Source organism: Cucurbita moschata, unplaced genomic scaffold (genome assembly GCF_002738365.1).
Source record: "Cucurbita moschata cultivar Rifu unplaced genomic scaffold, Cmos_1.0 Cmo_Scf00017, whole genome shotgun sequence".
NCBI classification, from domain to species: Eukaryota; Viridiplantae; Streptophyta; class Magnoliopsida; order Cucurbitales; family Cucurbitaceae; genus Cucurbita; species Cucurbita moschata.
Genome location: NW_019268533.1, coordinates 4,324,931 through 4,342,234, shown reverse-complemented (window position 1 = coordinate 4,342,234; position 17,304 = coordinate 4,324,931). Strand labels below are relative to the sequence as shown.

General features: G+C 36.8%; 2 protein-coding genes across 3 annotated transcripts in view; both read left to right on the top strand.

Moving 5' to 3' along the window:
* The window catches only part of LOC111455073 (la-related protein 6B-like), a 16,757-nt gene extending 4,657 nt beyond the window's left edge, over positions 1-12,100 (top strand). The window contains exons 7-10 of the mRNA XM_023096601.1: positions 5,286-5,333; positions 5,421-5,489; positions 5,819-5,959; positions 11,434-12,100. Of these exons, the coding sequence (XP_022952369.1) occupies positions 5,286-5,333; positions 5,421-5,489; positions 5,819-5,959; positions 11,434-11,721 (546 nt within the window). The 3' untranslated portion in view covers positions 11,722-12,100. The remainder of the gene's footprint in view (positions 1-5,285; positions 5,334-5,420; positions 5,490-5,818; positions 5,960-11,433) is intronic.
* Positions 12,101-16,756: 4,656 nt separating this feature from the next.
* Positions 16,757-17,304, top strand: part of LOC111455482 — a 6,926-nt gene continuing 6,378 nt past the window's right edge. For both annotated transcript variants that reach the window (XM_023097194.1, XM_023097192.1), the window contains exon 1: positions 16,757-16,991. In XM_023097194.1, the coding sequence (XP_022952962.1) occupies positions 16,851-16,991 (141 nt within the window). In that variant the 5' untranslated portion in view covers positions 16,757-16,850. The remainder of the gene's footprint in view (positions 16,992-17,304) is intronic.

Below are 17,304 nucleotides of genomic sequence, written 5' to 3'. Positions count from 1 at the left end.
CCCCCCCCCCCTGGCTTTCATTCAAAATTTTCTACTCAAATACGGGGGAGAGGTTGAGCCACAACACTGCCAACAATATTTGAGTTGCTCATCTAAAGAGCAGACTATGACGATATTCTTCTAATGAGGTTTCTAGTAGGTCTTGTATATAAGTGTTGTAGATTAAGATATCATCATAGAACATTGATGCAAACTGTCGTAAGTAAGTCTCTAAGATATCCTTCATTAGAGATAGAAAAGGAGAGGGAGCATTGTGCCAACCAAAAGGCATAAACAAAAATAGTTAGACTTGAGATCAATCTTAAACACTATAGCACCAAATAACTCATCAAGCAATTCATCCACTTCGGGAATAGGGTTCTTATTTGGGATAGTCGTATGGCTAAGTTTGTATTGCAACATATCTCATCAAATCTCTGTTTGATAAGAACCATTTCTTGCTTGTTCTGCAAAAGATAAACCAACATCCTCCGTTATTTTCTCAATCTCTTTTCTTTGCCTGAACTACCATGGGGATTTTGATTCTACCCTCGATGATTCTTTCAAGTCATTTTTCAACCAATTCTGGAACTCCATCTCATAAAGCTAGAAATTTCTAAATCAAGATGAAGATGGTTCCTATATTAGGTTGCCAACTTCTAACATCCAAAAGGAATGGTTTATCGAAGACTTCGCCAACATATTCGGTTGTAAAAAGATTGAATGGTCAAATATGTTGTAATGCCCCATGCCCAGAATTCAGAATTCGAATTCAAATTCAAATTCGGCACCCGATGGCCCTAGCATTCCCTTGCATCACCAACAACATGGTCGCTCAACATAGAATTGCTCCAAGTAAAGCACACTGAACTATGAAGTTTCTATGATTGAGCCACTGAAAAGGAAGGTTCCCCTTGTTGGTATAGGTAGTAATTTTCATTTACTTTAAGACTTTCTTAGTCATTCTATTCTCAGGATTGCTCTCATTCGGATATGGTCTCAGTTCATTCATGTACCCCTCTTTTACTCGAGTGTCAAATGCCTTGGTTTGTCCCCGAACCACATTTTATTGGGAGAGGTATCGCTCTGATACCATTTGTAATGCCCCATGCCCAAGATTCAGATCAAGATTTGGAATCCGGATTCGACACTTGATGGCCCTAACATTTCTTTACCATCGTTTGTGACATGGTCACGTTACCTACTCCTCGTTTCTTAAGAGTGAAGGCTACCTTACAGACCAATATGAGTCCTTCTAGCATGCTTTGTCCTCTCACACATGCATCTTAGGAACATTCTTAGAAATTCACCCCACGTAAAATTGCTCCAAGTAAAGCACGTTTAACTATGGAGTTTCTATGATTGAGCCACTAAAAAGGAAGGTGTACCTTGATGGTATAGGTATAGGTAGTAACTTTCATTTCCTTTAAACCTTTCTTAATCATCCTATCTTCAGGGTCGCTCTTATTCGGATGTGGTCTTGGTTCATTCATGTACCCTTCTTTTACTCGAGAGTCACATATGTACCTAGGATTGCTCTTAAATGGGAATCATAAATCCTTCACCTTCTGGAAGACCATTATTGAAAAAATAGAAAGAAGATTATCAACATGGTCATCATGTTATACTTCATGTTATACTTCAAAACGCAGAAAATCACCTTAATACAAGCCACACTATTCAACCTTCCCACTTGCTACATATCTCTATTCAAATTGCCTAGAAAAGTGGGTACAAAAATAGAAAGATTATTCATAGATATATATAGAAAGATGACCTACGTCTTGTTTGATGGAATTCCATAAACCTCCCGATGAATAAAGGAGGCATTGGTCTATTTCCAATAAAGAGCACTAAGACATCATCACCAATTGTATTTGCCATAGGGTGGGTGCTGGGGGAAGCATAGTTGTAACGACCTGTTTTTCGATGCCTCGAATCATGGTCGCCACGTAGTCTCAAGAGTAAAAAGGGCGATAAAATCTTTCAAATTGAAATGCTGGAGACAAGGAAAAGTTTTAATTTAAAAATGCATTAAAACTAACATAAGGTCAATTAAAAGTACAAAACAACGTCCGTGGAGTTAGTCCAAAATAGTTTACATAAAATACACCAAAAACAACATTTAAAGATAATAAAATGACAAGAAAGGAAGACGACTCGATCTAAAGGCACCCTTGTAGCTGCACCCCTTTGCACTCTTTTCCCCTCGACCGTGATCTCCACTCCTAAAAAAATAGAATAACATGGGATGAGTATAAAATACTCAGTAAGCAGCCAACTTTTAGGCTCTCATTAGACTTAGTACTTACAATAATTCCTTAAGTATGTGCTCACATGTTGACTCTAGTGTTAACCATTACCATGGTTACCATCTATGCTAACCTTATAGGCTTATATGTACCGAGGCCCTATACACTCCTACACTAGGGTGCATAACTAAGCCCCTCGGGTCATGATGTAGGGTTAGGTTGTACTCAACTTGTTGTTTATATCTCCCAAAGTCTACCCTTAACCTTGTGCTACTAGCACATGAGTCAACTTGCCGTATGGCGAGTTCGTGGGTAAGTCTCGTGTGTATGAGGTAATTTGTGCAATATATGCAGGCTAGTACTATAATCGCCTGCACCTCATACGAGCTATCTAAAAGGTGCACCCTGGTAGCATGCTCTCTACAGCTCCTGGCGTCCACTGTAGGTGACAACTAACCAATAGGTACCAAGTAGACCCTAACCATACTATGAAAGTTCACAATTATTGGTTGTGCCCCAATTGTCCCTACTTGATTGTCTGGTCACCCAAGAATGCCAATGGGACCCAATGTGGGTTCTAAGACTAAAGGATGTGCACTAACCGTTCATAATCATGCATATTTATACCTATGCTCACTAGGACACATAACATATATCCAATAAAATATTCGGGCATACAAGGGTATGTAAAGGTTCCTAGGCTTAACTGTAGACAACCTAATTAATTAGGTTTGTCGTCATGTTTTCTAATAAATATACATCTAGCTGAAATAGTCTCATTGTCATACTACCAAATAAGTATCTAACTTGATTAACTAGGTCTATCATCATGATTCCAATTGAGCATCCAACTTGATTAACTAAATTTATTAACATGCTTCCTAATGAATTTTGCCCATTGTCCTAATCGTCCCCTACAAGTATTACTTGAATAATCCATGTGGCTACTTACATATTTGTTGTCTTCCCGAGCTTGTTTCAGGTCTTCAAGAGTTTCCAAATTTCTAAAAAGTCCTCAATTAGGTCCATCGGGTCGGGGTCCAGATGGCGGGTTGGAGTCAACTAGGTGGGTCTGGTTAAGTCCTTTAAATCGAGTCAGGTTGGTTTCGGGGGTCTCGGGCGATTGGATCACTAGGTGAGGCGGTTACTCGAGTTGGATCAAGTGGGTTGGGTCACTATACAGTTGGGTCACTCAGGTCGGTTTAGCCCAGCGGGTCAACTTCTTTCTTCTTCCTCCCCATAACTATCTTTCTCTGTTCTATGCGATTTGCAGAGGCAGCGTTCCTTCCTTCCTTTGCTTCAGCTCTCGCCCATCCATCTTCATCTACGAGCAACGGGTCGTCCACGTGATCTGTATAACTTCGAGTTTCTCCTCTCTATGCACCAGGGTTGTAGAGATGGACCTTTAAGTCGCAAGCTCTTTTGTTGGAATCTCTCTCGTGGTGTTGCCTAGACTCCATACTTCCCTCATACTCCCTCTCTCTTGATTTAAACACAATGGCACCCCAAATCTGCTGAAATCAAGAAGGAAATAGGGTAGGTGGCTGACTTGTCTCCTTTGTCCGCTCTCTGCCCCCTCTGTGCATCCTTTTCACTTTGGAGGTCGCTGACCATAGTGTACGACCAGCGGCTCCATATCGTCCTTTCTTTTTTCCATTATATCTATATACAGTTGTCATCGCTTCCCATCTTCATTTATTTCAGTTTTGTACTGACCCTTGGATTGAAAACACTAGGCTAGCCTTGCAATATCCACTTATGTATAGACTCTCTCATGACAAAATGATCACGATCAAAGAAACATGGAAAGATGCCAACAAATTTTGGGACTTGAAGTTTGGGAGGAACTTAAAGATAATGAAGCTGTGGAATGGGCAGAGTTAAGCCTTGACCTAGCCCCAATTGTGTTGTCTAAAAAAGCAGAGTTGAGCCTTTTTTGTATTGTCTGAAAAAGCAGACTTATTAAAATGGCTTCCTAGCGCTGAAGTGGTCTTCTCTTTGGAATCTTTGATGAAGGACATAGGGGAAAAGGCAAAAGCAATCAACCCCACACTAGCAAAGACAATATGGAAAGGAAATCACCCTAAAAAGGTGAAGATTTTCTTATGGAAAATAGCAAGTGAAAACCTACCAAAAAAATAATAATAATAATAATAAAAAATAAAATAAAATAAAATAAAATAATAATACTGTCCTACATGACTCTGTTCCCAAGTTGGTGCCTATTAGGTTAGAAAGACAATGAATCACAAAGCCATATATTTATGCTGCACATACCCATAATTTTTGGTCAAGGATTCGCAATTTCTTTGGATGGTATCTCACTTTTCCCTACATAGGGTAAAGGAGTTATTGGACATGGCCTTAGCATATCATCCCCTCCAAGAATGCTAACTTTTACGAAGAGTATTCATGGAGGAGGCAAACTTTTACGAAGTTTTTCAGCAACATTGTGTACCTTGCTATTTGTTGGTGTAAATTGTCAAATACTTTTGCTTCCTATAGTCACACCTCCCTCATTTGGTCTTTTGTATCCATCATGGATAGCACATCCCTTTTGTAAATTTCAAACATCGGATTAAAAAAAAAAAAAACTAGTTATGTAACCCTTAGTTCTTTGAAATTGATGGAGTTGGTCTCTCTCATATTTGATCAAGTAAAATATGAGAGATCGATTTAGTATACAATCTGCATATATTTTCATTGCCTAATCCCACAATGTTTTGATCTTCGTTTGGTTTTTGTCGCATCCCCCTGATTTTCATAGATGCTGGCAGTAAAATATATTTTCTGATGTTTGTAGATTAGCCTGTTTTATAGAATAACCGATGGGAAATTTTACTGTATAATCGATACCTTATAAAATGTCCTATATCAATGGCCTTGTGAATAGCGATTAGTCATGGTACATTTGAGTAATATAACTTTTTTAGCCTTAAATAGGCTACTCAAACTACTGCTGAATATCAACGTCCATGATATTTTAAATTAACTACAATCTTTCTTATTCTTTATTCAAGGGAATAACATAATTCTCAACATTTTATGTTTCAGTTGCATGCATTCGTGGAATATGAATCAGTGGAGCTGGCGGAGAAGGCTGTAAGTGCTTTCAATTCCATTACGTATGAAAGTTTTTTCATTCTTGTAAAGGAGATTCAATGTAAAAGAAGTTGCATAATTTTTCAGGTTGCAGAATTAAATGATGAAGGGAATTGGAGAAATGCACTCAGGCTTCGTTTGATGCTTTCATGCCCGGTACTTAAACTAAGACTATACTTATTCCATGTATTTGATTTGGTTTCTGCTACATAGCTTAATATACTGTGTATCTTAATATACTGTGTACTGTATTTCCTGTGTTTTATTGTGTGTTGCACGGGTTTTTTATATTCTCTTATTTGAACTTAAAAGACAGAACGGTGAGTTGCCTTCTTTACATGTTTAAGCATTTTTTATTTTATTTTATGTATACAAAACTTTATACTAGTTCCAAACCCTAAATTTGAAGCTTTGTTCTTGATTTATTTTCTTTCTTTGTTTTGTTTGTGCGTGTGTTTTAATTAAAAATTCATTGTTGTTCACAGTCAAAATCTGCTCTATCTCGTGGAAAGAAGGGACATAGTGGTGAGATGAACTGCAAAGATGATGAAACCTCTGAACAACCACGTATTGAGAAGCATGTAGACGATCTTTCTGATCAAGTTGACATTCATCTGCATGAACAAGTACAAGTGAACTCCCTCTAAGCTTCTTTAGATTCCTGGAAGCTTTAAATTAATGCACTCTCTCTTTAATTTTTCTTAAATTATTTTTAGTGGAAGGAGTGAAGAGAAGAATTGGATATTACTATGAAATCATGGATAGTTACGAATGAGAAAAGGGTTAATATATATGTCATCAGAGACAGAAAGGAAATAAAGGATGGAAAAATCATAAAAGATAAATTGTTCAGAGGGTGCGGAAGGTGTGTTGAGGGAAACAATAGATAATTTTTAAAAGATAAATTGTTCAAACTGAATGGAGTTGGCCCTAAGGGGGCGGTCAGGTTAAGTTGGGAAGCTTGAGGATTACAAAAAGGACTTCCAACTGTGGATGTAAAAATTCATTGTTGAGATTTGATGGCTTGCAAAGAAGAAAAATAAATGTGGATGATCATGCAAAGAGGTCAAATGCCAGCTAAAAGTCTCTATTTATGGCTCGAGAGTTAAACTACTGCTATTAAATTCTCTAACCTCATTGGCCTTTTTATTTTTATTTTTTTTTTAATAAGAAACTGAGACATTGAGAGAGAAATGAAAGAATGTACAAGGGCATGCATAGAATAAAAGCCACACAAAAAAAGAGTCCAAAAGACTGCTGTAGAAGATTCTAATCTAAAAGAATGAAGTCTAACTTATAATTAAAAAAAACCCTTTGCCACTAGAGCTCATAAAGAGGCCGAACCTCCCACAGTTCCCCCTAAGATCTCTACCCACCTCTAAAATGTCTATCATTTATTTGAAGTTGAATCCCCCAAAGGACTGAGAAAAGGCACAATCCTAGGAATACTGTCCTTGACCCATAAAGAAGTTTGAGGTGGCTGCAGCACAGGAATAGAACCAATGTTTGAAAAGAATTTTTGAGGCTTACGCCTTGAGCATTGCTTTGGGAGAGAGGTTCAAGTGTCTAGCCTTGAAACTTGCACCGATACATGGATCTCTTGTTGGTCTATTGAAGAATAAAAGAATCAAGATCATAAACTTAGAAGTTAGAAAGGTATTTCAAAACATTGATTGAAAGGGAAGGGATAAAATCCAATCATTTTGGTTCAATCTTGTTGGAAATGTTCCAAGAAAGGCTGATGAATTTTGGGTGAGTTAGATATCTGATTGAAGTGTGAGGACATTATATCCATGTAACCCACCTTCCGTTTATAGATGATGCCATCGTAGTCTACTCATCCTTTGTAGATTTTTAGAGCTTAACTGACAATCACCTTTAGCTCTGAATCTATTCAAGATTTCTCTGGACTTTGCATAAGTTTGGAGAGATCTACCATTTAGTGTATAATCTTGGCACTAGATTATACTTTTGTGGTGGTAGAAATGTTTGAGTAGTATGGCTTTGAAACTGAAGAGTTCTGGTCGAAGGGGGGTGGATGTGCCTGCGGAATGGGTACTCTCTTGCTTGTATACGTTGTGTCAATATGAAGGAAAATTTAGCGAGTTGGTTAATTGAGAAATTTGTTCCTTAACAATTGGTAGTGGAGGTGTGATTGGGAACTTGAAAGGGCGAATGGAGACTTGGCCAACCAAATCTTTGGGACGTTCTTTATTCAAACAGTTCAACAAAGTAGTTGCAACCAAATTGGAGTGTTTTCTATTAACTCCTGGTAGGAGGTTATAGTTCTATAATAATTGCCAGAGTAGTTTGTATTACTCTCCTATCTTGTTATTCATCATAGAAGTACATACGCCTATTTGTAATAAGAAAAGCTAACTAATTCTCTAGGGAATAGGAAACCATAAAGAAAAGGAAACAAAAAAGGAAAGTTAACTTATCTTATGGGGAATAGAAAAGGGACCGCCACCCCCTTAGCATGTTGCCACCAGAAGCAGAACCCCCTATTTCTTCTGAGAAATGTACTTTCAAAGGGAGGGAAGCTAGGTTTCCCATGTTGGTATGGCCGGGCATAAAAGATCGTTAAGTTAGGTAAAAAATCAGAGGTAAAGAGAGAACAGAATGGAACCGATAGCCCCGAATTATGCCGGAAAAGGCAAGAGAAAGAAAAGTCAGGACTCTCTCAGCATACCTCTCGTTTGGGCAAAAAAAAAAAAAGCTGTGAAATATTAGATAAAAGGAAATAGAAAATAGGGTAATTCTCATATTAAATGGGATTACACCCATATTCCTCAAATTAAGATTATTTCTTTGACTTGTATGAAACAATCAGTTGTGAAGTTCTTTTGTTAACACATCTTCCAGATGAAGCCATGAGGGCAAATAACTCATGCATACAATCCCCTTTTAACTTTTCCTTAACAGAATGTCGATCGATTTCAATATGTTTTGTCCTATTATGTTGGGTAGGATTATGAGTAATATTGATGGCTGATTTGTTATCATGGTACAACTTTATCGAACTTTCTCCCTTAATCTGTAAGTCGTCAAGAATGGGGCGGACAATCCCCATTTAAACACAGAATGGGGAGGGAGCAGGAAGAGATTTTTCCCAGTTAGGGATAATATTCCCCACCCTTGTCCCACCTCTCTTTTTTTATAATAAATATAAATATATTTATATATATATCAAAACTAAGGCACAAAATTAACCTATTATATATGTATATTGTATGGGTATATATATATATATATAGTTGTTTCTTTATTTCTTTATTTCTCTACCTAGTAAATAAAAAATAAATAAGTATAAGTTTTTTAAATTTAGAAATTTGGTTTTTTAGAAATTATGTTGAATATTATATTATATTTTTGCTTATAAAGATTTATTAGGATGTTTTACAATTTTTGATAGAAATTATATTAAAAAATGGAAATTATAAAAAGTTCTTGAAAAAATATAAAAATGGGGAAAAAATTCTTAGGGGAATCTAATCCCCACAAGTAATCCTTATCTCTATCCCTATGAAAATAAATGAAGAATTTTGTGATGATAGAGATTGTTGAAATAGGAGGTGGGATAGGGATGGGGATGACTTCACTGTCCCCACCCTATCCTGTGGGCATGGTCAAAACAACCTTAAACACTGGATCAGAGCTTACTGCCTGATTTCAGCACTTATAGAGATCTATTGAGGCACTATAAGGCTTATCAAACATAACTATGTAAATTGGAGCTTATCAAGCCACTATTATTGGAACATATCTACTTAATACAATGCTAATCGAGAACTCTTAAGTCTCACTGATACTTGTGCTCACTTCTCTTGGAGGAACACTTCTATGGATCAAACAATCCACTCTTTTGAGTTGCTTCTTTCTCGAGATTACTTCTACGGGCAAGCAACCAATTCTCTTGAGCTAATTTCCAATCGTTATGGCTTTCTCTTGGTTATGATTGTCCACTCTCAAGACTACTTTTTATTTTTTTCAACTGTTTCTTAATTCAACCACATTGTCCCTCTCATGCTCACTTCTAAGGTAAATCATCCTATTCTCTTGAGCTACTTCCCTCTCTTTATGGTTTTCTCTTAGCTATGAATGTCAAGAGTACCGTCACTTTTTCACTTTTTCTCTTAGCCATGAATGTCAAGAGCACTTCAAGAGAAGACCTCTCTTAACTACAAAAGCTAGTGCATCTACACTGGATAGTTTGTCAAGCATAAGACTTCATCTGCTCTCTTCTACTAGAATAAGAGAGATTGTTTCTTCAAGGGACGGTGTTTCTTATTTTCTGATGATCTATACTCAGACTTGGTCAAACTTGTTGAATCCTACCGAAAAGTCATAGTCATGGTTTACTCCTATGAGTTTCTTTAGAATCATGGCATCTGCAGTGCACTTCATTTTGAATACTCGATAATAATCGAGTTCTGTCACAATGTTTGTTAGGCATTAGGATATTCTACGACAGTTTTCCCTTGTTGCATGGCTTTAGTTATGATCTTGATCTCATAGATTTGAGTTACATCTTGAGCTTTTGAGTAAGTGCGATGAATGAAGGCACATATGGCTTGTGCACTCGAAAAAAAAAAAAAAGATGTATCGCTAATGGATGGCTCCATAGAGTCTTAGAGCCATGACATTATCATGGAGTCTTCCTCGTCTATGTAGGAAATTTTTTACTGTCGTTGGTATCAAACCTTTTCCTTTCCTTTAAGGTATGTCTGCACGGTTTAAGGAAGTTTTTTTTCATTGAGTTGGTATGACAGTTAGATGTGTTGTAGGTCACCTGTCCTTTGGACGGTAGGAACCTCCTCTATCGATGATGTGACTTTTGATTCTTTTGACATGATGGTGGAATAAATTGGAAGGTGGGTCTTGGTCATAATAAATGATCGGGGCAGCTATGAAGGCATCACCAGTTAAGGTAGACTTTATGTTTAATTGGCTTGAAGGTGCATTACTCTTCTTTCTTGTTATGGATCAGAGAAGTACATAGGCCTATTTATATAATAAAGAAAAACTAACTCGTCCTCTGGAAAATATGAAGCAGTTCAAAAAAGGAAATGAACAAGGAAAGCTAACTAATCCTCTAGGAAATGGAAAACATTACAAAATGGAAATAAAAAATAGACTAATTCCTTCATTAAATGATATTACACCAATAGTCCTCAAATTAATGTTATACCTTCCACCGATATAATTTTCTACATTAAAAGTGTTGTGCATGATTTCCCGAAGGAAGGTTGAACCTTCCAATTTGGTTTAAGTATCTAGGAGACAGGTAGGTGAGCCTAATTAGTGAATTAGTTATATGGAAAAGAAAAGGAAAACTGATGCATGTCCAAGCTGGTACGGGCCGGGGCAAGAGAACTTAGGTGAGTTATAGGAATTGAGAGGATAAAAGGATACTTGATTCGATAATAAGAAAGTTGGGGAAAAGAAGACTCTGAAGGAAGAGCTTGAGGTGGACTGGGACCGATGAGAATAGAGTTCTAGATGTGAACTGCTGTTTTCGGCTGAGCAAAATCACTTATCTGAGTCGAGTAGTCTTGTTGTCGTATGAGTCGTATGTCTTACAATAGGCTTGCTTACTGTTGCACCATGGGTGAATACTTGACGCATATCACAAGGTTGTGTTTTTTACTTTTTTTGAAACCTCCCAGAAAATTGCAGCTGTTACTTCTCTACTAATAGCGAAAACTTTTAATTGCTCACTGGCGTAAACATAATTTGATCTAGAAAATCGTGTGCACTATTAATCAAAGAAGTTAACTGAAGTCTTTAGCCTGATGGGTGCAGCAAATGGAAATAAGTTCAATTTTCTAATGTCGTTACTCAAATTTTATGATGTCGTACTGTTCGAGTAGTACGAGGAAAAATGGTAGTAGATTGAGGCAGATACTTGTGGGAAAATAAAGAAAAAGGCAACCTTTTTGTATTTGTTAGTTATGTAGGTTGTACAACTACAACTATGTCCTTGAGTTGTAAAAATAGTGTTGAAGAAAAAGAAACAGTGATCTGAACATGAGGCATATTATATTTGTTCTATCTTGGAAAATGTATTTCTTTCTTTTTACTACTATGTCTGTTGCAGCGAGAGGAGCAGGGAAATGAGAAGGATGGCGGTGGGCAGAGAAGAGTTCGTAATAGGGTACGGGGTAAAGGACGTGGTCGATCACAGTACCACCATAATCACAATAACAACCATGGGAACCATGTGGGAACTCCACCTTTGAGTAGTTCTACCACCACCATGGAGCTGGCAGGCACAATGAAGCAGCAGCAGCAGCAGCAGCCTCCGGGGCCGAGAATGCCAGACGGGACGAGAGGATTCGCGATGGGGCGGGGGAAGGCGGTGAGTGTGAGTGTGAATATGGTATGAAAACCAAAGTACTTGAAGGGAATGAAGGGAATGTATGGGTAAAAGAAACGAGTATGGTGAGGATGGAAGGTGTTGAATGAATAGAATGGTGTTTTGATGGCGGGGTTTTTAGTAGGGCTGTCAAAAACCATTGGTAAAATTACAGTGAAAGAGTTAAGAGTTGTAGTTTTTAATGTATTTGGAAGAGAAGGTCGGTGTGGACCCGCTCCCCCGCTTTCTAATCTCCTCCTCTTTTCCCTTGCTTAGGGGAATTCATATTATTATTATTAAAGTAATATGTGGAAGGAAACCAATGGGGAAGTTGGCAACACTTCTCACTAATACGCACTTGGCTACTCAATTTGCCTTGTATAATCCAAACCTCCTCATTGTGTTTCTATTTCTCTCTCTCTCGTTCTACGTATTTCTTTATTTGTTTATCTATTTCGTTCAATGTGCGTGACCGAAAGTCTTTAAAATTTTATTATCTTGGTTGTGAGTGTATGTCTTAACTAGAATATTTATTATCTTGTTGTGAGGGTATGTCTTAACTAGAATAACAAAAAGAAACATTAGATATTTTATATCTCTCTCTTTAAATGAGATCTTGGCCTGAGTGATCTTTGAAACTCAAAGTTTTTCAATTGGATCCACCGATAGCATCTGTTTTTACTATCTAAACTATCAGTCAAGCAGCTTCTCTCGAAAGATTAATGAGAGTTCGCTTCGGAATCTATTGGGTTTGAGCCAGGGGTTATGCAAGTCCTTCTAATCGGCAAAAAAAAAAAATAGAAAGAAATAAGAACATACAAGCGCGGGGTGGGTAGGTTCAAGTAATTATGGTATACTCTCTCCATTGGTATGAGGTCTTTTGGGGAAGCCCAAATCAAATCTACTAGAGCTTATGCTCAAAGTGGACAATATCATATCATTGTGGAGAGTCGTGTTCATCTAATAAAATGTATTTGTATATATGTGCATACTTTTTTTAATTTTCACCATTCAACAAATTACTTTGTATGCATTAGGTTGTATGCATTAGATACAAAATAAACTTGGAATAAAATCACAGAGAAACGTGAATACAACTCAATTGATTTAGATTTAGATATATACATTTAGTCTAAAAAGTCAAAAGTTCAAAATGTATTTTTATGGGTTCAGATTCTGGGATGGAGGATCCGAAGGAGGCTTAAGAAGTCAAAAGCTAGCCATCCGAGAAGGGAAATGAGTAGAGAAGTCAATGCATGAGATCCCGTTTAGCTGCTAGTTGACCTATTTACCTGATTTATTAACCTGAACCTCGGCGCTTCTTTACCTCTCCCCTTTCTTTTTAAAGAACTTGATTTCAATCTCAATAAAGAAATGAAAGCAACACTCTTTGCTTGTTGTCCTCTTACTCTTTGAGTCTGCCTTGTGGAGGTCTCTCGGGTGTCTACGGCAGATCCGATCAGTCTCGTGATTCAGATATCAGGAGAATGAATAGAATATGCGAGAACAAGGCAAGCAAAGAGTCTTTCTTTCTTTGAAGGAAAAGCTTAATGAGTTTACAAGAGAGAGAGGAGAGTCCAGTCAAGTCTATTAGAAAGAATACATAGGGAGAACGAACAGATTCCCAAGCGTTACGCACCCGTTCGCCACTTTGTTATCAACTGTTCCCACCCCTTTAGAAAGGCGAGACAAGCTACCTTTAGCTAGGAGCCTCTTTTCCTTCTGCCTAGCTCCCCAAAAACTACGTTAGACTTGCATGTGTTACGCATATAGCTAGCGGGGTTGCGCTTTTTCCACTAAATGTTGAGTACATTTCTTTCTCTTATTTGTACCAGTAACTGTTTTATGGCTGAGTGCTCTTGGAGTAGTTGGTCTGGCCCTGAACCTTGAACCTACGTGCCTATGACTACAGTTCTCAGGAAATCCGTGCAGCAGGGGAAGATCTAAAATTTGAGACTTTCTATACCCTACCTACTACTATACCCAGAATTTGATATTAACCAAAGGTATTCGTGCTTGGTTGGATGGCGGCTCAAGATCAGCCTAATGGTCTTACTTCGAATTTACTTTAACGAAAATTTAAAAAATAATATTTTATAAATCAATATAACTTTTCATTCCAGATTCTAAAGAGAAGAATAAAAGGAAATAACATTAAGTTCCGACTTATCTAAATTTAGACAGGACAGGATCATTACTAAATACATACTATCGTTATTTTAAATCTGAGAAAAATAAAGTGCGAAAGTTGATTAAAAAAATTTATTTTTACTAAATAAAAAAAAAATTGCTCGGGTCCCTTCAAAAAGTTTGGAAGCAACAACTCCAAAATATACATCATAAAAATCAAACTTTTAACTCAATTTCACACCAAATCTCTAAACCGAATATAGTTCACAACTACCAAAAAAATATTCTAGCCTTAGATATGCTCATAGAGTAATATACCAAAAATTTAAGGGACTAAAATTGCTATAAAAAAAATTGGGTCATTTAGTCCGTAACCAAGTTAGTGTGTGGTCAGCTCAAAATTTATGATATCTAGTCTGTAACCATGGTGGTACAGTTCATCCATCCACGTACGAGTAATTTCTACTATTTTATTATATAAATACTAGACAATTCAGTACATACAAAAAACGATAGGGAACGGTAGTACTGTAGTGGTAAAAACTTAGAGGGTAAGGACAATCAAATCAAAAGTTAGAAATAAAATGTTGTTGACCTACCCGAACATCAAGACTACAACTTGAATGCAGAAATCTAACTACCCTGACTTGTTTCTATGGCTTCCTCAGTTAACACGATTTTCTGTAGATGAGATCCTCGCCTTTATTAAGAAAAAAAATATCAAACATGGTTTGATATTTAAAAATACTCAATGAGTAATTCCATTATTTGGGTCAAAAAATGCAATCACATGCAATTATGATTGATGATGGAACCTAACTTTTCAGGACTATTTCTTGGACTCTAATTTCGTTTTCGAGTAGGGTTGGATGCGTAATACTTCTCTACACACTATGTGGTATATACATACCCCCTAAGGCTTACTACGGACTAGTGCACCCTCACGTTGCTGAAAATTAGGAAAATAAAGGAGAGTGTATCGTGTCATGGGTATGCATTTGTACAAAATATACTAGGGAAATATCCCGTGCTGTGCTCGTGAGCCCTAAAAGTTAGAAATTGGAAAAATAACCCTCAAATCTAGAGTGGAGAAATAGATCCCAAAGTTCGAAGTTTTAAAAAATAGTTGTGAAAACTCATTTACACAAATATGCCTTGATATAGGATTTTTTTAGACTTGTAGAGATCCAACCGTTTCCGTCGTCTCAAATGCAAGAGGGCAAAAAGATCGACTCTTGGTTGCAAATTTCAACGACTAAAAACGAGCGTAGCATAATCCCCCAATTCAAGTTCTTAAAGATAACTTAAAAGGGAAAAATTTTAAAAAAAATCACTTGGAGATCGAACATTTTAAAAGAAGATCACAAAAATTATTAAACTTTGGAAAGGGAAAATTTTGGAGCTCAAGCAATTAGGCAAGTATTTCATGGAGTGGAGGTAAGACTATGCGACTTCTTCCACTGTCTGGGGGAAAAAGATGATGATATGGTCGATTTAACTATTAATATTTAATCAATTTTACCCTCCTAATAGCGTTCTTGTAGAAATTTTAATAGTTCTGGAAAGCTAACACATTAAGGGACCTATCCAAAAAATTAGGAGAAATTTAAGCTTGGAAAGGACCTAAACCGAGTATCGAAGTGTGTTTGAACAAGTAGGTAACCATCTCGATTTTTTCTTAAAATATGCTCGTAGGAATCGCTTGGAAATACTTTAAGAAGTTGATGAAGTGAATATGAAAAAAATTAGACGAAGAACAACCCATTAAGAACCTATAATAGACATTATACTTGAGAATTTCTTAGTAGGACCAAAAACTAAGTAATTAATGAAACCGAACCACTTAATGATCTCTACCGACCGTGCATGAAAATTTAAGGTATGACCTAATATCATGTAATATTGATGCACACTGAATTTAGGATAATAGCAGCACGTTTAGCGCATAAATCAATGTTAGGAGTAAGAATGACGAAAATACCCTTCATATACCTACTATGTCGATTTAAGGTTTCAACGAACTCTAACCTCAAATTCTACACGCAACCAACTTATAAGATTATGAATGATTTTTCATGATATCGTTCATAAGAACATGTTTAGGATATCTACTAACCATATGGGCGAGCGACAACAAAGAACGGTTCTCATGAACCAATCTAGTGTTATTCTTTTAGAAAATATGTATTTGTTGCTCTAATTTCTTTTGTCATCTTGATCATCGTTCTTTTTCGAGAAACTTCTTGAACTTATTAAACAAGGTGGAAAATTCTTCGTTATCTAATTAATTTTTGCCTCCAAAGTCTTCGTGGATGAATCTTCATGCATATTTATATCTCATATTCCTTTAGCATATATTATAAGCGACAACTCAGGAGTCAATATTCGATGGCTCTAGCATTCTGTGTGACATGACCAAGTTACCTACTTTTTGCTTCTAAGAGTAAAAATTATCCCCACACAAACTAACACGGGTCCTTTTAACATACTTTGTTTCCCACTCACATGTTTCCTAAAAAAATTTCTAAGAGGTCACCCGACATAAAATTCCTCGAAACACATTTATTTTTAAAATTTTCTTGATTGAGTCATCAAAATAGAAAATGTAACTTGCTACTCTGAACACTGACTTTCTATTCTTTTAAGTTGTTTCTTAATCATACTATCTTCAGGATCGCTCTCGTTAAAACGTGATCTTATTCTTTATTTGAATATCACAAAAAAAATATATATATATATATATGATGTCTCACATTGGTTGGGGAGGAGAACAAACCACCCTTTATAAGGGTGTGGAAACCGAAGCTCACAAGAGAAAGTCCGAAGAAGACAATATCCGCTACCGGTGGCCATATATATATATATATATATATATATGGATAAATGTTGTAATAATTAGAAATGGAGGATATTTGAGGGATTTGGTTAGCTCCTCATATATTATTCGTTTACAGAAAAAAGGGGAAGAAAAGTATGAAAGAGAGAAGAGAAAATCAGAGGAGAGAGCAAAAGGAAGGGTGCAACGCGCAATGACTTCTGCTGCTGCTTCTTCTTCTTCCTCTCTATCTCTTCGATTCATTAACACTCCCAATCCCTTCTTCTCCCCAACCCCTAATTTCCCCCTTTTCACTCATTTCTCCACGCGCCGCCCTTCTCTCAATTCAACTTTGGTAATTTCTCTCCCTTTTCTCCATTTCTCTGCTCTTATTCTTGTTCTTCTTGTTTTCGTGGATTTGGATTGGTTTGTCTTCGAATATCTCTAGTTTTACTGACTGATTCCGAATATTTCCCGGAATTGACAGAGATTATTGAGAAAAATAGAGGGTTAGTTGTTGATGTCAGTCGATTATGAACTCTTGAAGGCGGGTAGATAGTCTGGAGTTTGCTTATGTAAGGCATTGATTTTCTTTTGATGAATTTTCATTTTGAGCCATAAAGTAGTTGTAAAGTGGGTTTAGGATATTTCTTTTTCAAGGGGGGGGG